General features: G+C 37.8%; 1 protein-coding gene across 6 annotated transcripts in view; it reads right to left on the bottom strand.

The window, feature by feature from the left end:
• The window catches only part of nrxn3b (neurexin 3b), a 355,069-nt gene that overhangs the window by 220,607 nt on the left and 107,646 nt on the right, over nucleotides 1-26,816 (bottom strand). For all 6 annotated transcript variants that reach the window (XM_030127828.1, XM_030127829.1, XM_030127826.1 and 3 more), the window contains one exon: nucleotides 22,118-22,501. In XM_030127828.1, coding sequence (XP_029983688.1) covers nucleotides 22,118-22,501 — 384 coding nt within the window. The remainder of the gene's footprint in view (nucleotides 1-22,117; nucleotides 22,502-26,816) is intronic.

Below are 26,816 nucleotides of genomic sequence, written 5' to 3' on the forward strand. Positions count from 1 at the left end.
GCTCTTACGAAAAAGCACAAACAGCATTCATTCTGAGGCGGCGGTTTTTATTTCCCATTCTTTTTCATCTTTTCTTGCTGCCTTCTTCATTTCTCCTGCTCTCCTTAAATATGCACTGCGACAAGAAAAGCCCTAATATGTAAAACACAGTTCTGTCAACCCAGATTTAAGAAATAGTTCATACTAAGCACTTTGAAGAACGACATCCCCTTCAGACAGTAAAACTCAGGAGAGGTCAGTACATTTGCAGGGATTATCAAACATTGTGCCGTGCTCCATCTAAGCATACAGAGATGAATTTATCAGGATATCAAAAATCACAAGGGGTGGTGTAGTGTCAATATGAAACAGTAAGCGGTTTTGTGCATATTGAATAGGCTTTACACAGGGATGAGGTAAATCCGTACAGCTTTATCAACATGTGACAGATATAATCTGGATCTGAACAAGCTTCAGCACATTCAGTTTTGAGGTGAAATGTTGCAATGGCCGCCAAACTATATATTCTTACTGAATTCCAGGCCGAAACATATTAATGACGGCATCATTCCCAGAGTGCTCTTGGCTTAACCCCACTATGGGGAGAAGTCATGAAGTGGCATTCTTCAGCGGTCTCTCTGGTAGCTTACATCACCATAAGATGGATTATTCAAAGCCAAGTGGCTGTATTTGACCTGAAGGATGTTGAAGTTATGATTAATGATGGTGTGTAATGATTAATGGGAAGTAAACTCCTGCTTAGTGGGTAGCGACACATGAGTCAGGTGTACATGAGGGCAACGATAAACACAAACGCAAAGAAAACCACAAATACCTGAACTTTAACCGGTGGTGTGCAGAGACTGGAGGGACTTCTGAAAAGCTTAGCATCTACACCAGTACTGAAGGTCGGGCTAGGTCTGAAGGTGCACATTTGGCATTAAAAAACATCCCCACCTGGGCCATGTCTCGAGTGAGCGCTTGTGATCGATTCGTCCATTTCAAGTTCAACAGAATGGATCTGTAATGATTCTTTCCAGACTGAACACACTGTGTGACTCAAAAACCACCAACAGCTTTTAGCATAAAACTTTGTGAATCAGTCAATACTCTTTAAATGTTGATATTGCAACTTTGACCAGTGTTTTTGTCTTTTACTTTAAAAAGGTTCTCCTGCATGCCAAATCCTTTAAGTGATGATTAAGTCTCTAAGCGTTTCAAATATTTATATGAATTTCCACTTGGTTAAACAAACTGCAGATATTCTTTTTCTTCATAGAGAAATTAAGTACTGGGGGCCTTGTTTGGTGAAGCATAAGGTGTGAAAACCACCCGACCTTAAGTTTCCTTCGTCAACATACTCAGAACTTCTTTGTGGGCTTTTAGAAATGTTCACCAGTCCTTTAAACACCACAGTCTGATGTTGTTGGCATGGTGAGTTTCACTTTCGGGGAGGACTAATTTGAGCAAATAGTTCTCCTATCTGCCATAGAGTATGTTCACAGAATGTGGAATCTATCTTTTACAACCAGGTGTACTTCAGATACAAGGATGTTGCAGAGTGAGCACACTGTAGTAACTTAAGTAGTGGCTAGATGGAGAATGTTCCAAGGTCCTTGACTGCAGAAATGTGACCTTAAACACATCGAGTGTTTTTTTTTTCTTTCTTGCTCTCACTCTAGACACATCAGTGCAATAAGTGGAGTGAACATTCTCAAGGGGTTTGTAGAGAGATACTTTGGCTAGCTTGAATGTGTAAAAACAGACTGAACCAAGAGAAAAGGGTGTAAATTTTCTCTACTGACGTACATAGAACTTTAACAACCAGAGCTTGGGAATGCGGGCTGACTAAAGGGCCATTAGAGTAAATTAACTGGTCAATTTTCAGGCCATTTCTACTAATAAAATGTAAAATTAAGACAAAACAGTGATGGATAAAAGATTTGGGCCAAAAAAGATCCTTATGACTAGGGATGCACCGATACCACTTTTTTCCAGACCGAGTACAAGAACAAGTACAAGTACTTACATTTGGGTACTTGCCGATACCAAGTACCAATATGAGTACTTAATTATACCATTACAGTTCTTAGTTACTTTTGAAAAGGTGCTTTATTGTTGTTGTTATTAGTCTGACTGGAACAAAGTGCTTCTACTGACATTTAATGTGTTGGAATGAGCGTTTCTCAATCAATCCACCAGGGGGTGCCACTCTTAATTAACCATACTGGATAAATACCATGAAGAAAAGTAAAGTTTTTGGAGAAGAAGAAGAAAGTCAGTAATAATAAACGACAACAGAGGTAACACTAATGTGGATGCTAATGTTGCAGCGCTTTCGCTAGTAAGGTTTAAAGTTTCGTTTTCACTTCGGCTGGTGGTGGTCCACACCGCTCCTTACCCCCATAGTGTTGTAAGTAGGATGGAAACCGGCCGAGCCCTGGGTAGTTGTCATAGATATGTCAGTAGTTTTTCTCTAACTCACACAGTCGCTCTTTGCAAAGATTCGCTACCTCCACGGTTCCCGTTGGTATTCTCTGTCTTGGTAAGCATCTGCAAGCACCTGGAAAATGGATGGAATGTACGCAAAGGACAGACAGAACACTCCGTCCGAATGTGTCTGTGTCGTTAATGTTATTTGCAGTCAGCGTTACTTTTGTCACCGTCATTTAGTTTGAAAAATCTCCACTCTTCACAGTCCCCGTTCATTACTCCACCGCAGCGTACCTGCTGCTCTTAACTGTGAATGTCACACTGCTGTAAGTAATGTCGGTGCGGTTGTATCGGATTACTTTGATGAGTATGAGTACAAGTACAAACACTGAGTATTGGACCTGATACTTGATGCAGGTATTGGAATCGGTGTATCCCTACTTATAACCACTAGAGTGCTCTGATCCAGTACAACAATCCAGTACAACAATCCAGTAACAATCCAGTGTTGTAACCATTTGCTCACATACATTGTCAAAAACTATAGTCATAAATTCAATGTCTTATTTGTTCAGATTCAGCTGGTTATCATTTGTTAGTGAAAAAAGCAGGAACAGATAAAGATAAGTCAGCGCATGTTGTCAGTGTTCAGGCGAGTTTTTGGAAAATGAGATAAGCAAAGAAAAATTCTACAAAGACTTGCGGATTAATTAAGTGTGTGCATGTGTATGTGTGTGTGTGTATCTGATACAACAGTATAAAGCTGACAATATCCTTCAAAATGATAGTCATAGCAGTGCAACCAGCAGAAACAAGAATATCACTTGGATTTTAGAACTTAAATCATCTTCATTTCCAGATACTTTAACAAGATGTTCAACAAATAGAACAGCATGTTTATCTGTAAAACTCCTCCGCTTCAACTTCACTGAGTTGTACAACATTTTTTGTTAGGGTTTAAGCCACTGAGTTTGGTAATTAAATATGCAAGACTCCAGACAACAATAACGGTCCTGGCTACACAATGAATTTGTTTAACAGAAAGTCTGCTTATTGCGAAAAAAAAAAAAAAAAAAATACAATAGGGTGTTTAACAAATTTTAAAATAGCTCTGACTGTAGATTCTCGCCATTAGAAAGGATGCTTAGTGAGAAACATGTCAATACAAGGACACCACACAACCACACAACACCATTAGGGGGCAGCAAAGTCAAAGTGCTGATGCTGCTGCTAGTGTCACCAGCTGCTCAGGAGGCATGTGAGGAGATGAACAAGGTGGAGAAAGACGATGAAATAAAACAGCAAAATAAATGAAAACCAGAGGAGAGAGAAGAGAAGCAGTGAAAATGTGATAAGTAAAGCAGAGGAATTCAGTAAGTGATAGTGAAACTTAACTGACATTATAATGAATTTAATTCTAAGAGATTATGTCACTATAATCAAGTCATATTAAGGCTGGTTTGTTTACCATCCAGACAATATTGTAACCTCTAGGGAGGGACGGTACCATTTCCACTAGCAAAAGAGTGTTTTTCCTCCTCGTTTTATCCTAAAAATCAGTTAGACTCTGCGGGAACCTTCATCTGTAGCTGTGAGAGGTTCGGAGACTTGTCAATTTCTCAGATGGCCGAACACTGAAGGCTTGATTTCCTCTGTGTGTTCTCTCTCTATCTCTATCTCGCCTACTCAGGGTGTGACTGAGTGAGTGAGAGGGAAAAACCACACAGAACGAAAAGACAGAGTTTTGCGCGTAAAAGAGAGGAAAAAGTCAAATGAAACATAAGAGACAGAAAACGGAGGAAGATGTATGCAGCACATTTCCATCATCTATTCCTGGTTTTGCATAGTATGCTACAATGAAAGTAAGGGTTTACATAACCTAGCACAGCGCCTAAGTACGCATTTAATTACAAATGGGGATTAGGGAGCGACAACATAATGTTCCAAGCAGTGGAAAAACGAAAACGAACAGATCGTTTTAAAGTGCAGTAGGATCTGTTCTTCTCCTGGGTAAACATTGTCAAACAAATCTCTCTCTGTCTCTGTGGCATTTTGAACAACTCAGTCAACAGTCGGAACTTCTGTCTCGCTCTCCCTCAATCCACTGCCTCTTTCTTCCTTGTTCCTTTCGTTTTGATGCACTGTATGAATTTATGTTGCCGAGTTGCATCAGGTACGACTGTCACACCGCTTCTGCACAAGAGGACGACTGTCAGCAAGTCTGTTGTGGCGACGGAGGTAGGAAACACCATGGAGGAGAGGAGAGGAGAGGAGAGGAGAGGAGAGGAGAGGAGAGGAGAGGAGAGGAGAGGAGAGGATTCATGCTCCTCTTCAGGGAGATTACCACAGCTGGCATCCACAAGAATTAAAATTCAATCTACATGACGTCCAATCACTTAGAACCTTCTCTCGGCAAAACCATCATCTCAGCAATAGAGACAGAAAGAATAAAAGGATAGTGAAATCCCAATGAATTCATTTCAGGATGGGAATAAGCCATTCCCTAAGTCACGGTGCTGTAGTGTGTCCATGGTTGAACCACAGAACGAGGCTTGAAAACATGTGACACACTTGATAATGCAGAAGATAGCAAACTCATTTTTCTGCTCAATTCACCGATTATTCAACAGCGGGAAGCTGATAAGTGTTAAAAGACAAATGGAACAAAGCTGAGATGAGCGGTGAATAGAAGGGCCTGTTTTTGTCGCCTGGACTAGGAAATATAAAAATGCAGGGCCAGGCGTTTTCTACACAAAGCGCAATACAAGCACGTTTCAGCTTCATATGAAATAGGATTAATTTAGCATGCTTCCCTAGGCTGCACAACAACTCAAATGGAAGTCACACACATGCAGGCCGAAAAAAAATCACAACGCTTAGGCTTAAATGTGGGCTTGTATCTTCAAATATCTAAACAAAGAAAGCTAGTCGCAAATATATTTAAAATATTCAAAATCTAACAGGAGAGTACATTCACTTCACTACATTTTATTGCCTTGAATTTTTTGTTTCAATCATTTTGTCATAAGCTTTTATTTTCCCATTTGATTCTGCAGATTGTTTTCACATACAAAAGGCAGAAACTGTATGAAGGATTGTATGTGTGTTTTGACAAGCACCTGTTTTCAGTGGCTCAGCCTGCATGAAAAATTTCAAGCTGTGTGTCAGAGCACTTTGACACATCTATTCTAAACACAGTCAAAATGTTTTTGTCACACTGCTGACATTTAAGACACATTACTTTAAAGTATATATGGAGACAGATTTTTTTTCTTATTTTGTCACATATCCAAAATACTCCTACATTTGGCTATGCTTTTTTTTTCTATAGGCTGGCCACGCAAGTTACAAATCCTGTGCTGAAGAAAAGACAGGTGATTTATCTTGATGCAGAAGTGACATGAACAGATAAAATATGAAGTGTCATACTCCCACTTGTCGGTAACAGTTTGAGACATTATTATTATCGCTCTGTGATATAGTAACATTAGGTGTAATGGTGAACTGCAGGTGCAGCTGCTGCTGATGCTTCAAATCTACCACCTGCAGTGCACCACGGAGGCATCACTGAGGCATCATGTGCTAAATGATGTGAATCAGTTTCCACATCCACGACCAGTGAGCCTTTACTGTCGGCATGTATGCGTATTAAAACTTCTAACTAGAATTCACTGAGAAAAGCATGAAGGAAATAACTGTTCTTAATTTTAGCTGGAATCCAAACACATTTCTTATCGTGGCAAAGTTCATGTAAATTAGGATAAAATAAAACCAATACTGCACTCGGTGGGATAAAATGTATATACAGTATAACCTACTTCAATGTGCTTTACAAGGCTCATTGCTCAGCATTCTCCTGTTAATTCTCTGCCGTCATCTGTTTCCATATTTAATTTGTCATTGTTTCTATAACCCATCTTCGTCACTGTCTTTCCTCTCCATTTTCCTCGTCTTCCATTTCCAACCCCCCTCCTCCTCCCCAACCTTTGTACTGTGTTTGTATGTGCTCTCTGGCCTGTTAGTAAGGGCAGACCTTGAAGTGTCATTTTCTCTGTCTGCGGAGATAAATGTCCCAGCAAAGGTGCTTATCACCCGTTTACGATGAGGAGAGGGGCAGGGGGAGAGACGAGGACGAGCCAAAGACGAGGGGGTGAAAAGCAGCTCCAGTACACACAAACAGGAAGGGTTATATGGTAGATGATGGGGGGGGGGGGGGTCTTTTAAAGTTTTATCATTTCTTAAAAAAGGGAGACACAAACAAAAAACCCTCAGAGTTTCTTTTTTCTTTCATAGTCAGGCAGTCAGAAAAGAGTGAGAAAAAAAAAAAGAAGTTCACTCCAAATGACAAAGGTAAGGGTATGGGTAATTAAATACTTAGTCATGCTTTCTCAGCTTCTAAGGTCTTCCTCACCCTTCCCTCTGCGGGTGAATATCTACCTTATGATAACACAGGAAAAAGGCTTGGAGGCTGGGAAGGCTTCAGTTATACATCTCATTCTATCTCACTCAGCGATAATGGCTTTCTCCAAATGCCAACAGCTAAGTTGGAAAAAAAAAAAAAGAAACCTTGCTGAAAGGTGAGTGGCTATGCAGCGTACACTCAGACGGCTGCACGCTTATCAACCTTGAAGTGATGTTCTTTTATTCAAACCAAATTGTCTGCCGGTGTACTGTGCACATCAACCCATCCTGCCAAACACAAAAATGACCTTGGAGACAGACCTGCAAACATTCACTAATTCTTCCTTTTTGAGTCTGTGAAAGCTTTGGGGGCTTTCAAGGTTTTGCTCTCTATGATCCGCGCACTTTACAGAATCAAAATACAACATGAAATGAGAGACATGATATGTGTTTAATATCACCCATTTAAAGTAAATGAAAGGACATTTTAAAAGTAAAGGATGTAAAAAAAAAAAAAAACAAAGATCACACAGAGCTATTGAAATTACTGGAGGTAATTTACAAAAAAAGAAACAAAACAAAGCCTAAATTGAATAAGCTTTGTCCATTTTTGTAAACACAATTTTGTTTTTTCATGCTCTCGGCACAAAGTACTTTAATATTACAGTTCTTTTCCTTAAAAATGACTTAGACTTCCCTTCTAACTTGCAGCTAAACCAAATGTGTTTATGACCAGAAAGAGCTTTTGGCAACTAAGATGCTGCAGTGCAAGTCTGTATGGTTATAATTCAATGTACAAAATACAACATGTGCACAAGTCTGATTTGACACTTGGGATCAACTCATATGTGGTGGTAATTGGCAGCTGACCTCAAAAATTATTGCGCTAAGGCGGCCTTGCAATTATGCAAGGGCTATTATAGGGCTCGAGGATTAAAGGAGACTTTGAGCAAGATTGAGTTTTTTTTTCCCCACTCTCTACGGATGGACAAGGCGTTTATATAAGAATTTAAATTCAGCCACTCCAACACTGTTGAAACAGGCTTTTAGCATATCTGAAGAGCAAACCTCCTCTGAATACAAATAGGTTTGGAAAAGATTTTTTAAATCAAAAGGTTATCACACTGGGTGCAGAGAAAGTGCACTGGAGATGCCATTGATTTGAAACAGCATTGGCTCCACTGGCTCACGACTAAATCCCATCTGAGATGTATTTCCGATACCTCCTGCTGTACTTTAAACCAATACACAGTCACAAATAGAATGCACACTAATGATGACGGCCACATTTACAGTTTATAGCGGATGAGGCGTGAATGAGAGATGACATGGGTGTATATATAAATAGCATCAATGAGCGACTGTATTCATCTTTTGTGCTAATCTATACTGATCCATGTGAAGAGAATGCTACATACTAGGAAAATGTGTGTAATTTGTCTATGTGAATGTTATGTTTTAAGGCTTGACAAAAATGTGTTCTGAGATAAACATACTAATGTAAATGGATACCTCCAGAATTAATCAAAAATAGTGCATTGATGTTAGGTGTTAGATAAACTGTGATAAATACAATACAAGTAACCTTTACACAGATGTTATGCATATGGTGGACATTTTTACTTAAGCTATGTAAAATCTTGGTATATTACAAGATTTTGGATTATAACCCCTCATAATACATACTTTACTTGAGATTTATAAAAGCTCTAGTGTGAATGATTTACAAGCAGTTAATGAAAAGCTTAAATGGCACAAATGACATATCATGCACAAATACTAATTATTGTTTTAATGACTTAACACTCATACATTTCGCAATTTTGGATCCCAGATAAAACATGAGGAAACACAATGATATCTTTGGTTGCAAAATAATTATGTGAGAGAGGTTACAGAAGACTATTATCTGTCTTGACACCAAAGAAAACATGGGACAAAATTCAATGTCAGAAATTTAGTTTGACCATCTCCCAGTATAGAATGACACATTGGTTAATGTGACAGGTGTGTTTATGTCATTCAAAACTATGAAAATCAATCCCTCTTAACAAAATTGTCATCCTGGGTACCTTTTTAAGTAGAGTCATGACCAGGTCCACATTGTCCTGGTTCCCCTAAGCTTTGGATTGGAGTCTGTTCTCATAAACACAACTATATTAACAGGTGATCATCAGCGTAGAAAACTACTGCAGTATAGTTAGACGTACTGCACTTGTTAATATGGGGATGTGGTTACTTGCAAATTCAGTAGAGATTCAATAGATTTTGTGATCACACAGACTGCATATGTGTTGAAGGTTTATTACATCCCTGTTGCACAATGAGGCTACTGATAAACTTATGAGACCACTAAATGTGCACCATCTGCAGGAATCTTTTGAATTAGCTGCTTGCATCAACAGAGGGAGTAACTCACCACTGCCATGTTTCTACAGTGCAGCATTAACACCTTCCCCTTGTGTTTAAGTTTTAAATGCATGAAAGAACCACATACATTTTGTTTATTGCATCAAGGCTTTTTTAATTCATCAGGAACCTCTATTTCAACTAAATAATAACAAAAAAATTAGTTTTCACAAAATTATGAAACGCTCCGGTTGAAATTATGACCTTTGTGTTGTTGGGGTCGGTTTTGACCCAGTTATAAAAATAAGATTATAAAATAATAATTAGAGCCAAAACTGAAATCAGAAGTTCGCTGTCAGCTAACACACTGACAGCCAGCTCCTCTCCCAATCATGTGAGCTTTTAGGGATTCTCATTCTGCCTTGTTATCCAGTATACCTGCACAAAAACAAAACAAGCAAAGATGGGCATGTCCACACGTGACGTCAATTCAGTATAGAGTTGGTGACTTACAGAGGGCACATCAAGGCCCACACCAAAAATATTAAAACCAATATTTTCATGGATAAGGAAGCCCAACAAGGTAACTGAGAGATGACAAAACAAATTGGATGATAGATAATGGTTTTTTGAGTATTTTACAGCTGATTTATTACATGGGTCAAAACCGGCCCGTTAACATGAGAGATGGTAACAGAGGTTAAAATGCATTATCATCACCTACTATATTACATATTCTTGGGTATTCCCTCAGTTGCTTTAAGTGACATTAAGCCATTTATTTGTCTTTTAAGTTTGTTTGTTTTTTTTTCTTTCAGGTTTTAACTTTTTTTTTTATTTGGCAGTAAATGTTGGAAAAATTATCACTTTTGACACTTAAGCACAAAATAAAGGCAATAATAATGTCGCTATGAGATTGCAAGATTCAATATAAAATGGCAGCGGGCATCAGTGTCATCCAATTTCAGTTCAGCAATTACTGCCTGTGATTAAACTCTAAAAGCCATGTGGCAACCCATTATTTCACTGCCACTGTGCATGAACATTGAGGAAAAATGAGCAGGTAATTGCACAATGTGTGATCGGGTCTTTCCATCTTTATGAGAACCAATCTGATTGATGTGATTAAGATGTGTGTTAGTTTGGGTGGGAATGTAATGATGCGCTAAAAACTGACCTAACACGAGGAGCTTGTCCAATTTCAACCAATACTCCACTTCTCCATCAATCAATTAAAGTTTTAATGATATTGTATTAATGTGGGAGTTTTGCTGATGAGCAGCGGTTTCATGTGAAAGCAAAAGGAAGCCAGCGCCATCATGAGTGATGCCACCGCTGATCTGCGGCGGACACACTTCAGCCCTCAGCTCAGGCCCGGAGCCATCACTGCTCCTTTCCACTGACAGTAGGGAAAACACAGGCACTTACTGTATGTGGGCGGTGGCATCTTGTCAGGGAAAATGCAATATGCATTAGACACAATCCAATCTGTCTCCAGTGGATTGGTGTGTGTGTGTGTGTTCTTTCCTGACTGCGTATCTGAGTGCGATTGTGTGGCAGTGAATGTGTGTGTGTGAAGATGCAGCAGAAAGACAGAAAGAGGAGAGTCTCAGTGGGATTGCTTGGCGCTAGGCTGGCACACCGTCAGACAAACACACTTCATTACAGGCCTATTTACCTGATTAACTGGGCTACTTTATCAGCTGTACGGCACTCACAAACACACGACTGTCAGCAACACCTCGGCTCCTAAAAGCTCCCTCCCACACCCACACAAACAGACCCGCGCAAGGTTTACAAACACAAGGCTTGACTTACTGACTGACTGTTTGAATGACTGAGCAGCTTGCTGAATTGCGGCGGTGCGCCTGGGAAGACATTCTTCCTGTTTCGGCAGAGTAAGTGGAAGACATCAAATATACCTCCCTGTAGTCTTGAATTAATGTCACCTCTTCCAAGTTGGACTCAAATATGACCTGAATAAGCTGTTGTACTAGAGTTTTCCTTATGGGGAGAAATATTTGGGTAACCTTTTCATGTAATGGAATGTAACAATCAAAAAGAAATAAAGCCTCCAGCTGGCTTCCAAAAAATGAGACGGAGGACAAAGCCCACCTTGAAACATTATCATTACAGGAAGGTAATGATTTCTGTTCTCTTCTCTTTCTGTGAATCTGACTGCAGGCTATGCGAGAAGAAAATCATTTCTCAGCATCACTTTTTTTAAGTACTACACCAAACTAAACCTGTAAGCCTGACTCAACCCAATTAGACATGTACTACATAGATCGATGTTCCAAAAATAACCTCTTTGCACTTAGAAAATGACTAAAGCTGGTAAGGTAGGTAGACAATAAAACACAATAAGATGAAAAACTAGCTTAAACAAAAGAAATAACATTTTTACCATGTGCAACACTGTGTAAAGGCAATCCTTTCCCCTAAAACCATAGTTATATATTTGCCAGTGTTGTATTTTAAGCAAGCAGCTTTTCTCTTGGCCTGTTGGGGCTGCATTGAGCCAAGCTGCTCTATTTGAATTCAGATCACAGGCAAACGAGTTCTGGCAGGGCTATGCTCCCAGTCACAACCCAGACATGAGGGGTCTATCAGGGCCAGGGCCCCTGTATCACACACCTGCATGAGGCATTGGCACTGCTTGGCTGGCAGAAACACACCAACTCCAGTTAAAGGGAATAAAATGGCATGGCTAATCGTGCGAATGGATGCAAACGTACATACAGCGTGCAGACACAGGCACAAAGGGTCACACAAAAACATGAGTGATGATCATCTTTACTTTTAATTAATCACCTTCAGTACTGGGATATATGCACACAGTGTCTGGCTGGCTCCCATGCTGGCACTACATCTGTTTGTGCGATACCACGGCCGACCTCTGATCACAGGTGCTGTCGTGTCCCGTGGGCTGGGTTAAAGCAGACACGCCAGACAGAAGCAGCATGTGCGTGTACGTGGAAAAGAAGAGGCAGACTAATCCTCCTCTAACCAGGGAGAGGTGGAGAGGAAGAGAAGGATTTCAGGATGAAAAGGAGAACACAGAGACACCAGAGATAAGAGACGCTGAAACGATCCGAGCACCAAACCTGGCACACATACCAGGTAGAAAACAAGAGACAGAAACGCTGTTGTCTGTAAGTTGTCGCCTGGTACGATCTTTGATCTCCTCAAACATTCTAAAATATCTGTCAGGTTCCATTTTCGTTCTGGTAAACAGAACAAGAAAATTGCTAGCCTCCTTAGCTCCCCGTGGAAGAGACGAAATTACACAGAGCAACGTGTGTTGTTCAATACAAATATGATGAAATCATCTTGAGACTCTCATTTCTGATGATTCCATTATTTGAGTTCCAAAAATATCATCAGAGCAAAATCAGTGGAACTACTTGGCTTTTCCCTGGGTTTTAAGAATTATAAAAATCAACAGCTGTTCTTGAGGGGGACATTTTGCTGTCAGAAAGCCTTTTATAGGAAAAAAAAAACAACAGCAGCCAGTAGTTACACGTTCAATCCGCTTAGCTTTTCTGTCCAACACCTGAAATAAACCGTCACACGCAGTATTTCACAAGAGCAGAGGTTATGTTTGTCTTAAAACTGAAACATTTGGAACATAAATGTGGTGTGTAACGCTTCTATTCTGGAAAAAAAACATGATGCAAGAGACATGAGGAGACTCCAGTTACACACACACCACAATGCTGTACTCAACAGATACAGCCTGTGTGTACTAGTTGTACATGAATCACAGCAGGTTATTACTCCAAGGACTTGAACTCAGCGCTCTGACTAGTATTACCGTCCAGTACAAATCCCGCTCTATTCAAATCTCATAAAAACACTGTAGCTCATGCAATGCTGCAGCAGAATTCATACTCCTCAACTAACGAGAAATATTTACAATTTCAGAGAGAGCATGTTCCAGTTCTTTAAATAAACATAGTAGTGGTGGCTGAATAAACCATCACATCCATCTCAGGCAGAGATACTGCAATATTTAGTGCTAATTTATGTGGAAATAGCTGTTTATTGGATAATAAAGGTCATCTTATGCATCACATTTTCATGATTAACATTATTTCCTGATTAGTGTGTTAATTATTTGGATAAGTAGCTAATAAATAATAACTACAACCTACCATGAAAGGTTTTATTTACGCCTTTTCTGATCTAAATATTTAATAAAAAAAAAAAAAAAAAAAAAAGAAAATCCAGCACAAGAGTAAGTATACTATTCATTACAAAAATTCAATCATTTATGCAGGGTAGGCCTAATTAGGAATAGAGTTGTTTACCTCTGCTGTTAATTACCATAGATTATGAGTACGGTTTACTTCAGTGGTTAATGCTAAAGGCTAACAGCACTTGTATTACTGATCTGCAAAAGTTGCTTGCACCACCTCATAGTGTTATAAGAAAGTTTTTTGTATAGGTCTGTATGGGCATAAACAAACTGCTTACAACTTGAAAATGTGCTACAAAGCCGTGCTGCCACATTAGCTGTTAGCATCTGCTCGAGGGACTGTCTTGTTGTGGCGGCACAGAGCATCATTTTATTAGGACTCTATTTAAAGGCCTGCCACACTTTTTGGCTATCAAGTTTGGGCTGTTGGGGATAAAGTCTCATTTTCGGCGTGCTCAGGAGCGAGAGCTGACACAATAGGCGATAATGTAAACAGCGTAGCATCGATGCATTCCGCCCAAATCATATTTAAGTAACCAATGTGTCGTTCCAGGCAAATAATAGATAAACTATGGAGGTCTGTGATGGAACGCAACAGATTTCCTTTGCCTCTCTAGGAAATCCATTTTTATTAAAATATCTGGAAAAAACTTCAGACAGAAAACAAACAAACGCTTCTTTACATTTCAGCTCAAAGTCATAGTCAAAGGCCAATTATTGTAATGTAGATGTATAACCTTTGTTACCCTCCCCTGGAGAGCACTGATCTCTATCGTTTCACCTCTTGTCTCATCATAGGAGCGCAATTCTCTGCTGTATGGTATAGTGTGCTTGAGATCAATAGTAAGAGCCATGTGTGAATACATCTCAATGGCTGTTTGATATTGTCACCAGGGAGCTCCAGGGGCTGCTTAAAAGCATGGAGGAGGAAAAAAAATAAACTGTTCCTCCCGTATGACTAATGCATTCCTTTTAGTTCTAAAATGCACCGCGTTCAGTGTGAAAATGAAAAAGGTGATTTCTTCATTGTCATCTGTGTGTAGACAAGAATTCAGAACTAATCTAACCATTTGACGGTATTTAATGTGTACTGTAACTACTGAAATTGGTCATATTTGTAAATTCAGCACACATTAAAGGAGTGATATTTTGCTTCTTTTAAATGGAATTATGCATTTTAAAACATTTCCTTGTGGTCTATATAAACTGTAAATGCTATGCTTGGGTCTGAATTCCTCATTAATGCAACCCCACAGGTCCATCTTCAACCCTATTTCTGAGGAATGACACCAGAAAGGTTGTTTTGAGCGATAGCCCTTTAAATATAAATGAGCCACTTCATGTTCCACCCCTTCCAGGTTGTTGACAGTGCTGTTCTGTCCCGTTCAGCCCCTTGTGTTCGTTAATACAACCAACAATTGAACATTTTATGTAATCCGCTTGAAGTTTGGACACATTTTCAGTATGGACTACAACCGCTGCTGCTGACAAACAATTATGTTGTACTCAGAGAAGTGTTTGTTGGAAGTCTTGACCTTATATGTGCATATGTTGTGACATAACTAGCAATAGACGTAAAAAATTAAGAAGGAATTAAAATGAGTTGTATAAATCCACTCGATTTTTGCCAAAATGAATATAAAAAAAGCTTTGCAGCACCTGGAGGGTTCAAATTCAAACTTATTGAACTGTTAGGGTCCAAATACACAAATAAATGAACCAAAGACTAGGGGTGTAAGAAAATATCGGTTCTGCAATATATTGCAATATTTCATTTCACAATACTGTATCGACATTAAAAAGTACTGGATTGATATTTTTAGGTATTTATTCAAATGCAGATATTGTGGAGGTTCATCTTTGTTTTTTGTTTTTCTTTTTTGTTTATATTTTATGTATTATTATTCAACATTGTTTTATTAAATAATGTTAATTCCTTTGTTGGGATTGCACACAAATAATGTTATGATGTTAGTTATGAACTAATAGAATATGAACATTTGAACAGGATCTTAAACAGTAATGTCTGTAAAACATAATTTAAGTTTTAACACAGTAAAATTTTGTGATATAGCATTAGATCCCATTCTGATCTAATAAAAATATGTTTAGTGTTTGTGCATATTTCTGGTGTAATTCAATTCTTCAAGGAAATAATCATTTTAAAAAAAGAAAAAAAAAAAATCGCCTTTTTAACAGTATCACGATATAATGTGATATATCGTATCGTGATCCTAGTATTGTGATTTGTATCGTATCGCCAGATTCTTGCCAATACACGCTCCTACAAAAGACTAATGAAAGTGGGTTTCGCAAAATATGACCCCTTTAAAAGTCGGTGGGTCAATATGAAGAGCATTCCCTTCTGGATCTTCAGAGAAACAGGTTAAAATATAACAGCTTCTATTCCACCAAAAGGATGAAGTACAGTTATCAGTACACAGACACGACACAAAGGGAGCTTCAATCAAACCTCTCAATTTACTGTCTACTCTTCTCTCCAACCTTTACTTGAGGTCATACGCTACGGGTAAAAGACCGAAAAATAAGAACAGCAACACAAACAGTGGAGGTGAGGTTCCTCCGCAGGGTGTCTGGCCTCGCTCTACGTGAGAAAGCAAGTGTTTCAGCTGATGAAGAAGGCTCCACCCATATCGAACTGCTGTGTCTTTGCACTGACACAGGGGTGGTTTGGACCGTTCAGCGCTGACCCCAGGCCAGATTCAGAACACACTAAAGGTGCTGCTGGTTTCTCCTGAGGGGTCGGAGGAAGTTAAAACAAAACAGAGCAGACACAGCCCTGGCCTTAATGACAGACATAAATGAATGGATGCGGGATGAAAAGAGTGTGGATAAAATAACCTCTGTAACTAATTATAGTTGTGATGGAGTACAATGTTAAATGCTTTGAGGGCTACGGCAGTGTCCGTTTGTTAAGTGGACAGGGTTAAATACAAAACGGTACAGAAAAGTCAGCGGCTGATCCAAGTCTGGCTCACTAGAAGTCAATATTCTAGGCAGGATCGTCATTCACCTTCCTTCCATTAGCTGAATAATCGCTTTGAAAGTCTCCCTTGATATGTGAACGACCTGCAACTACACCCTGAAGATTACAACTTCGACAGACTTCAGTTTCATGAGTCATTTTCCCTTGTAGAGATTGTCATTTTATTACTATAGCACACTACCCCGAGTGCACATGTACCACTAAAACAATTTCTCTCCACTTTACTACATTATTTGTGTTGCAACATCCTGTAATCAGCGCTGTCAAAAACCAGCCAAAGAACCCAGACAACATTTATCCTTAGTCAATCATGATAGTGTGTCGACATAGGTCTGAATATGTAAGACTAGGCTGAGCTCTCATATTGGTCAAAGTCCAAATATGTTCAATCCTATAAAACAGCTGTTTGGTTTCAAATATTATATTATAATCTTGCATCACATGTGTCTCTGAGGTCAGGAGAGACATTATCTAATGTTAACTACAGGGTAAAGAACAATTACATCCTCTGGATATAGTAAGATATACAACTGCAAAAAAAATAATTAGACCTCCCTTGTTTTCTTCAATTTCTTGTTCATTTTAATGCCTGGTACAACTAAAAGTACATTTGTTTGGACAAATATAATGATAACAACAAAAATAGCTCATAAGAGTTTAATTTCAGAGCTGATATCTAGCCATTTTCCACAGTTTTCTTGATAATAACCAAAATCACTTCAGTTCTTACATCAATAGCTATGGCATTATACTGCCAAAAACAGTACTTTTAGGCATTCCATGTTTTCTTTTCTGTCTGTTTTAGTCACATGATACACACAGGAGTTAGTACTTGATTGCATAACCATTGTTTCTGATGACTTTTGATGGTCTCATAATTTTTTTCGTAACTGTATATGACTTACACAAAATATAGGAAATGGCCAGTGTCAAGATGAAAGTGTTGGTTTCATGAATTTAAAAATAATTCACAGATTTCTAAACATTTAAATATCAAAAAATTATACATTTTCCCTGTTTCTCACTAACTCCACTCCCACTCTTCATTAATTGTCTGTATGACTCAACCATTTGGAAATTCATACAGCACTTTAATATACAGGGGTAGCTTTCAGTTGACCATCTAAAAAGATAGATTTGTATATAAATATTCTTAGTTAAGTATGAGTTAATTCTATATTATATTTTAAGATTTTTACATTTAAATGCCAAGTATTACAAACTTTGGTCTTAAGAAGAAAAATATATGTGATTAATTAATCATTTTGCTATGATTTACACTCAATTGACAGACCCAGTACTTTCATACAAAATATTTTATGGGACATATTTCAAAATATGACAGAGTTTTTATAAAAGGCTTGCACTCTGGTGATTAATTTTGTCTTTACTGGCTAACTGTTCCAACAGCATTTTATAGATATAGATATAGATATAGATATAGATATAGATATCTATTTGAAACCAAACATGTATTGATGTCATAATCATACCTAACACTATTATCCATACCTTTTCACAAACTTTTGCCCAGATGAGTAATCAGGAAAACAAACGTTAAAGAGTGTGTGATTTGCTGAATGCACTCGTCACACCAAAGGAGATTTCCAAAAATAGTTGGAGTGTCTCCATAAAGACTGTTTATAACGTAAAGAAGAGAATGACTATGAGCAAAACTATTACAAGAAAGTCTGGAAGATACTATTAAAGAAGAATGGGAGAAGTTGTCACCCGAATATTTGAGGAACACTTGTGCAAGTTTCAGGAAGCATGTGAAGGCAGTTATTGAGAAAGAAGGAGGACACATAGAATAAAAACGTTTTCTATTATGTACATTTTCTTGTGGCAAATAAATTCTCATGACTTTCAATAAACTAATTGGTCATACACTGTCTTTCAATCCCTGCCTCAAAATATTGTAAATTTTGCTTCCCCACCCTGTGTGTGTGTGTGTGTGTGTATATATATATATATATATATATATATTTTTTTTTTTTTTTTTTTTTTTTTTTTTTTTTTTTTTCAAAACTTCTAGTCTTGTCATTTTAAGTCCTATTATTGAAGGTAAAAATCAGCTGAACAGACCGAGCCTGTCTTTGAATCTCAAGAGCTGGAGGGTGAATTCACAGTCCCATGGGTTATCACCTGACGGCAACAGTATTCACTGAGCACAGAGATACGATCACAGAGACTGGAAAGAAAAAAAAAAAAAAAAAAAAAAGATCACAGAGACTGCTGTGTGGGAGGAAGCCGAAAAGGACAAAAGAAGAAAAAGTAGAAGAAGAAGAAGAAGAAGAAGAAGAAGAAGAGAGTGTCTAAGGGAATGTGGAGGTGGGGGGTTGTAGAGTGAGGAATATGGGACTTAATGTTGTCTTCTGTGGGTGGCAGGACATTGAAAAACCCTGACTCGATGCTGCTAAGTCAGTACGCTGCATTAATTCTCTTTTATGCAGATACAACATGATGTTAAGTGCTACTAAAATACACACAGTTGTTGAGCTCAGAAGAGTTGCCTTAAACAGACAGTCACGCCACCCTGACTCAACTCATTCACATGACAGGTCATCCACTGCGCATTTTTCCAGATGCTAAATTTATTTTTTTTATTATTTATGGCTAAAAAGTCTCTATTTAAGATTTACTTTTGCTTCTAGTTACATTTTTCTAAGGCACAACTTATCAGCATCACTCAACCTTTATAATATATACAAGAGTATAGGGATGCAAGAACAATTATTTTAGGATTGATTAATCTGACTTTTTTTCTTTTTTTTTGATTAATTAAGTAATTATTTGGTCTGTAAAATGGCAAAATGTTGTTTCCTAAAGGCCAAAATGACAAATGAGAATGTCTGGTCTGGTCACAACCCAAATATATTCACTTTTCTGTCACACAGGAGGAAAAACACATGAAAATATTCAGATTTAGAGATGAAGAGGGAGTCTGTGAAATTTTTTTCCACTTAAAAATGACTCAACGAGCAAAGTAAAGGGCATTAATGTACTGTCCCATGTTACTCTCACAAACACTCAAATTAAAGGATTTGGTAGAAATTAAAACAGCACAAATATTATATAAAGCAAGAAATAAATTACTTCCAAGTAACATACAGAAATCATTCACAAATAGAGAGGGTGGTTATGACTACAGACAGAAACTAAATATGAAATAATACTTTGCTAGAACAAATCCTAAAAAGATGTGCATTTCATGTTGTGGAGTGGTTTAGTGGAACAGAATAGAACTAAATATCAAACCATTTGAAAACATCACAAAACTTAAAAAGATGTATAAAAATCTTATTTTTCAAAGACATAGTAACAATGACCAGGAGAACAATAATAGTTATTGATGCTACATTATCATTTGTTCCCTTTTTTTCGTAATTTAATGACTGACCTTTTCTTTGTTATGAACGGTATACATTAGCTGATTAGCCAAATCATGTAAAATTGGGGTAGGACAATATAAAGGCAGCTTCTTCTTACTCCTTTTTGGACAAAAAGTACTGATTAACCTTATATCAGGCAAGTGACTATATTTGGTCATTTCTGCATACATTACAAGACAGTGACAGCAACAGTTCCAGTGAGGACAGTGAGTCAGCAATCTCAGGTCGAATGTGGTCTACAGGGTCTGTAAGGTCCACCTCTGCATGAACAGTGAGTGTACCTGCTTTGTTAGGTAACATGAAGTAATGGTACTAATGTAAGGAATGATGTTCAAAGGGATAATGTGGATGTTAACAGGAGTCTGGATCAGCACTTATGTTGTTGGAATGTTCTAAAAGTGATGTTCTAAAATACAAGTTCCTCTCACCTGTGTTTTTATGTTTTTTATTGTATTTTTTTTATACATATACCTCTTGATTTTTTTCTTTTTTTTGCCATTTATGGGCAAGGAACCAAATATGGTAACTTCACCGCCCTTGATTTTCTACATGAAAAAATAAATAAATAAACATATATATATACAGGGTGTGGAAGCAAAATTTACAATGAACATTTAGTTGTTTTTTCTCAGCAGGCACTGCGTCAATTGTTTTGAAACCAAACATATATTGATGTCATAATCATACCTAACACTATTATCCATACCTTTTCACAAACTTTTGCCCAGATGAGTAATCAGGAAAGCAAAGAGTGTGTGATTTGCTGAATGCACTTGTCACACCAAAGGAGATTTCAAAAATAGTTGGAGTGTCCATAAAGACTGTTTATAATGTAAAGAAGAGAATGACTATGAGCAAAACTATTACGAGAAAGTCTGGAAGATACTATTAAAGAAGAATGGGAGAAGTTGTCACCCGAATATTTGGGGAACACTTGTGCAAGTTTCAGGAAGCGTGTGAAGGCAGTTATTGAGAAAGAAGGAGGACACATAGAATAAAAATATTTTCTATTATGTACATTTTCTTGTGGCAAATAAATTCTCATGACTTTCAATAAACTAACTGGTCATACACTGTCTTTCAATCCCTGCCTAAAAATATTGTAAATTTTGCTTCCCCACCCTGTGTGTGTGTGTATATATATATATATATATATATATATATATATATATACACATCAAATTATTTTATTCCACAAAAGTAATAAAGTCTTGTTATGTCCTCCAATAACACACTGAGGTTGAAATTTTTAATTCCAGAGTATTTCTATAAGTGCCCTATAAAGGATTAAGAGTCACAATGAAATAGTTATACATTTGTGTGACATTTGTTTTTCTTTTTTGATTGATTTATTTCCATATATTGTCCTTGTATAGTGTCCTTTTTAAATTGGTAATTTATTTTGCCTTCTTAGGCTTGAAATAAAGTCTATCAACACCTACTGTAACAGCTCTACAGGTACAATGTATTAAATGTCTATCTGAATGTAAGGTGCACACCGATTCCAATCCTCACTCGACAGTGACTTATTTTAAGCATTAACAAACACAATATGTCGCCTGCCTTCTTCAGTCACACTAACTGCTGGTTGCAACAACCTTTTCTCCAGATCCTCATTATTCCTCCTTAAAGTATATTTCTTTATACACCTCAAGTTCTTAGGAAAGAACTTAAAACCCTCTACTGATAGTAAAAAAAGTGCAGAACAATCTGAACAATAGTCCGATAACATACTCTCCCACAGCTCAGAGTGTCCCTATCTCTGCCGTCTCATAAAAACTTAATGCGGCCAAGCTCTTAAAACCCAGACAAGGGGAGACCATTTCACCAGCACAGAAGTTCAATTTCACTCCAGAACCTTTTCTTACTAAAAAAAAAAAAAACAAAAAAAAACACTGATTTTCCAAAGCCACTTGGCTGAAGAGCGGAATCCTATTAAATCTTTCAACAAACCTTCCATAAATATTAGGAGAAAAATGTCCCAAATCACACTTCCTCCTGTCTAAAATAGAACCCTGTCCACTTCCTGGGAAAAGCTATTGTTAGGAGACAGTGGCTGCATCACTACTGCTGCTACAGAACCAGATTTAGGATACCATTAAACAGATTTCCATATTGTAAAACTACTTATTAATTGTTGTCGACATTTAGCATTTTCCAAACACACAAAACAAGTACTGTATCACTGTAAGCACTCAGAGCTACGACATTTCTCGCCGCAGAAAAAGAATGCAGCTGCTTTACCCTTTTAAAAGGTCCTTCAGCAACAAATCAATAAAGCCCTGTGACAAACCCAATAAGAAAACACAGCACACACTCCAAATAAAAGAAAAATGACTGTGGAAAAAGTCTCACCTCTCTCACAAGTGCTGTCCCAGAAGCCGGTCCCAGTGCAGTCGCACACAAAGCGGTTCCATCCCTCCTTACAGGCGCCGTTGTTCTTGCAGGGGTTGCTGTCACACTGTTTGCCCGTCACCTTACTGCACGACGACTTGATGCCGGTCACATTCTGGGCCTGCGCTATCTGCCGGATGTCCTTGCTGCGTCCGTCAATGAACAGATCCCGGATGCAGCCCACGTAACCGTAATTGAGCATAGCGGTCCACAGCTCGGTGGGCAGCACCAGGCCGGCCCGGTTGTCGGGCAGACCACCTAGATAAAGGTCCCCCTCCAGGTCCAAGATTTCATTTTCCCCGCTGGCTGTGAACGGCGTCCGGCGGCTGTTTACCGAGATGATGCCTGGAAGAGAAAGAAAAATCAATTATACTGTGTGTAAACACAAACACTGTACGTAAGGGGAAAAAAATTAAGAATACAAAAAAATAAAATATCAAATCTACTCAATTTGCTCTTTAAAGATCTGCCAGAGGAGTGAGATAATGTTACGAGCCAGAAAACACAACACTTGTTTCTGATACAGTAAAGCAGTGTTTTTCAACATTGGGGTTGGGACCCACCGTGGGGTCGCCTGGAATTCAAATGGGGTCACCTGAAATTTCTAGTAATAAATAAAAACTAACAAAAAAAACAAAAAAACAAAACAACTCACTAATAAAAAATATATGGTGAGCTGACAGACAATCACAATACATAAAAGACATGACAAACTGTGAAGCTGAAACTCAAGCACTGTGGTACTGTTTATCTTTCAGTTGTTCATTGTGGTCAGTTTCAGATGCTGCAGCTCTTTCATGATTCACAGTTTGAGTTCTTGTTTATTCAGTATTAATTGTAAGCCTTGTAAATCAAGCTGGACTGACTGTACATATCCTGACCAAGGAAAATAAAATTCTCACTCTGTGGAGTAATCTACACCTGGTTTTTTCTGCCTCCGTCCATAATAATATACATTATATAGACTAAATGTCAACTAAAATTAACATTTACGGGCAACATAGTATAGCAAACTATAACATGATCAAAAACAAATTAATTTTAGAAAAAAAAAGTCTCCGTTTTGAATGTCTGGGGTCGCCATAAATTTCTGATGTTAAAATGGGGTCACGAGCCAAAAAAGGTTGGAAACCACTGCAGTAAAATAAAGTAGCTGGGATAGGCTCCAGCGACCCACGTGACCCTAGAGAGGATAAAGCGGGTTCACAAAATGAATGAACAAATGAATGAATGTTTGTGGTAAAATACTGCAATGACAGAATTAAACTGAAAATAGTAGACATTTATCACAGTAAACAACTCATATTCCAGAATTTGGCATGACAACAGAAACATGTGTTCAGTCTGACAAAAACCATCATTTCAGACGTAATGTGACGAATGACTATGTTTTTCTTAATAATAAGCACTTGGTACAACTGAGCACATTAGTTGTACCATTTAGCATGTCTGAAAATGGCATAATAGTAGGTTTACTTTTTTACATTCACTTTGCAGCCAAGCAGAGGCTAATTTCATGCCCCCTTGTCTTAATTTTTATGTTCTACTTGTTAAAGTGATCTAACACATTTTGTATAAAGCACTTACAGATGATTTCCTGCAATAACATAATTAAGCTCAAAATAGATGACATTTATCATCCTCAATTTACTGAATTGGGCACCGCAACAAAAAACACATGTAGAGTCTGACAAAAATGATCATTTCAGACTGAATGTGAGATTAATGGTCCCCTTTTTTCTTAATACAAGTAAGGACAGGGGTGAAAATGGCAGACGCATTTTGGTCATTTCGCTACATTAAACAAAGGCGATGGCAAAACTGAGAACACCAGTGGGAACGACAGAAATAGCACAGTACGCCTGTGTTTCTGCTAATGTCCGGTCTGAGTAGGTGGAAGGTGCAAATGTATGTTTGGCAGCTAAAATTACACTGATGGCTGACTGAGTAACACACTATTTAGGAGCACTATATTTGAGTAAGAAAATGATAGAATGGTAGACGCCGCACTGGCATGAAACAAACAAAAAAAAAAAATAAATTATACATCCACATTTTTATGGATGGATGTATTGGAAAAGCTTTCAGACTGTGGAGCTGAATATTACTGGATGTCATATTCATGTATTTATAATTACTGATATATGTTTGTTTTAAATCCACCATATGATAAAAGAACTTCTACTTTTTATTTATAATAAATCCACACAAAGAAGCCTGTCTGCTGAATTATGGATATTGCTGTATATCTCTCTTTTCTCCAAATGTCTTTTACTTCTACTTGTGTCTTTCACAGTTACTCTTTGAGATGGGGAAAAGCACTCTGGCACAATTTGGACAGCTTGACACAAGGTTTTATTTCTTTTGACTGATCAACAGCAGGGAACGCTCACAGAGACAGGAGTCATTACCATATATGGAAGAAGGGGAAGTTTCTGGAGTGACTGGGTCAGCAACAGAAAAACAGGCGCAAAAATGCTGGACAGTCTTGTACAAAGATGATCTGGCACTGAGTGTGTGTGGGGTTCAGGCTTATATAGGGCCTGGGCTGATGGGAAATGGAGAAAAGGTGTGTGAACAGGTGAGTGGAGTGAAACTAATAAGATCAAACGAGGACTCGTGTACTGAGTGGATCTGGTATGAACTATTACACTCTTATGCCATGTTTTCATGTTACTGGACAAACTGATAGTTTCTCATACATTTTTGCATTTCATCCACATAAAAACTCTAGAGTAGGTGACTGAAAATGATTTCTGAAATTGCCAAAGTGGAGATTTTGGAGTTTGAGGGTCCAGAAAAAAATGCATCAGTGTCATGTGTGAAACCTTCAATTATCCGAATCTTAACTCCATAATAGCATGATAGCACACAGAAAATTTTATATGATGTGTGTATGATGTTATTACTGACAATGGAGGTGGTGAGATGTCCATTTCTATAAATAGCTGGCTATATAGCCTTGTGTTAACATGTGAAATTATTTTTATAGGGAACTGCTGATGCCATCTTGACCAGGACTCCGAGAGAAGACGAGAAAATGTATCTAAATGCAGCCATCATGGCTAAATAAAGAATGAATAAATTATATAAATAAAACAAAAATAAATATTGTTAAAATACTGTTGTATTATGTATCGTTTGTGACATTTAAGCTTGAAGGTATTCTCTAAATTTTGACACCAAGATACTGTAAATATCAAATTAAATTAAAATAGTTATCCTTCTTCTGGGGGACTAATATGCAATAAAAGCATTCAATCTAAACTAATATCAAACATTAATATGTACCATTAGAGTACGCAACTATTGTCACCTCAAAGTTAAAGTTAATAGAATAACATAAATGCAGACTGGTGGTCTAAACAGATATAATTAGACGAGGCCACTGTTACATGTGATGTCATTTTGAGTACACAGTTGCAGGTGTAGACCATCAGTTGCTGTTGCTCCACTAACATCCTATTTAAGATAAAATATTGTGGTTTACTCACTTCAGTACAGAGTTGACATAAAGACTTATAGCAGGCCAAATGGGGATATTCATCAACCTTAATATAGTGCAGTGATAAAGTGTCAATATATAGTGAATATAACGCAGATTTACTTTGGCCAATCGGGGTTGGAAAGTTGTTATAAGAGAGAGCAGCAGTAGTTACTTGTCACAAACAACCAACCTGTGGTTTAGTGATGGTGGCTTTCAATCCCTAGTGATGGATATTTCTATTTGACTTTGTAAACAGTCAATTACCAAGCACTTCATTGCAGCTTATTGTGTATGTACTCCCTCCTTTTTTCCCTTTTTGGTGTTTTAATTTGTTATGCCATCTGCTGTATTTCATTCATCACCATGTCACGTGCTGTGAAATATGAAATATATTTAAGTAATAAAAATCTGGTTAAAAAAAAAAAAAGTAAAAAATGGTGATGCAAATCTTCCATTATATTGTGAAAAGCAAGGTTGCTCTGCAGTGCCAAAGGAAGGTCAGATAAACAGTGAAATCTAAATTTGCAGGTTTAGTTTCACTGCATCTGCAAACACAGCGGTACATGCTTAGAATCCAAATTTACTCAATTGAATAAACACAACAAAAATAATCATAAAACAAGGCAATATGTACCTAAATGTATGTATGTATAAAGCTATACATAATTTATATGTTGCAATATTATAGCAACTGCATAAATCTGTCAGGATGTGCTGGCTTTCAGAGCCTTCCTCTGTATCCATACACCCAGAGAACAACACTTACTGAGCCCATGAAAATGTAGTGAGACATAAAAACATAATTTATTCCACAAAACATAAATTTAGAATGTCTGAAAATGGCGTAATATGAGTTATCACAACCTACTTTTGTTACATTCACCTTGCAGCAGTCTGGCTGGAATTCTTTGTGGACAAGAAAATTTAATTCACTTGCGACTCCCATTAACATTTCACTCAAGCCACAAGTGTGATTATGCCTGTACTTAACCATCCCTCAGTCTGGTATCCATATATCTGTCTCATTCCTCTTTTTCCCTGTGAAAATCCTACTTTCTACTCTGCTATCACACTGGGAGCTGTGCTGGTGATTAATCAAAGCAGCGAGCTCTGACACACGGCTAAATTGGCTGCTCTAACCTGATATATAACACAGGCTGTAGCTCCGACTAA

This window comes from Sphaeramia orbicularis, chromosome 24, assembly GCF_902148855.1.
Source record: "Sphaeramia orbicularis chromosome 24, fSphaOr1.1, whole genome shotgun sequence".
In the NCBI taxonomy this organism is placed as follows: Eukaryota; Metazoa; Chordata; class Actinopteri; order Kurtiformes; family Apogonidae; genus Sphaeramia; species Sphaeramia orbicularis.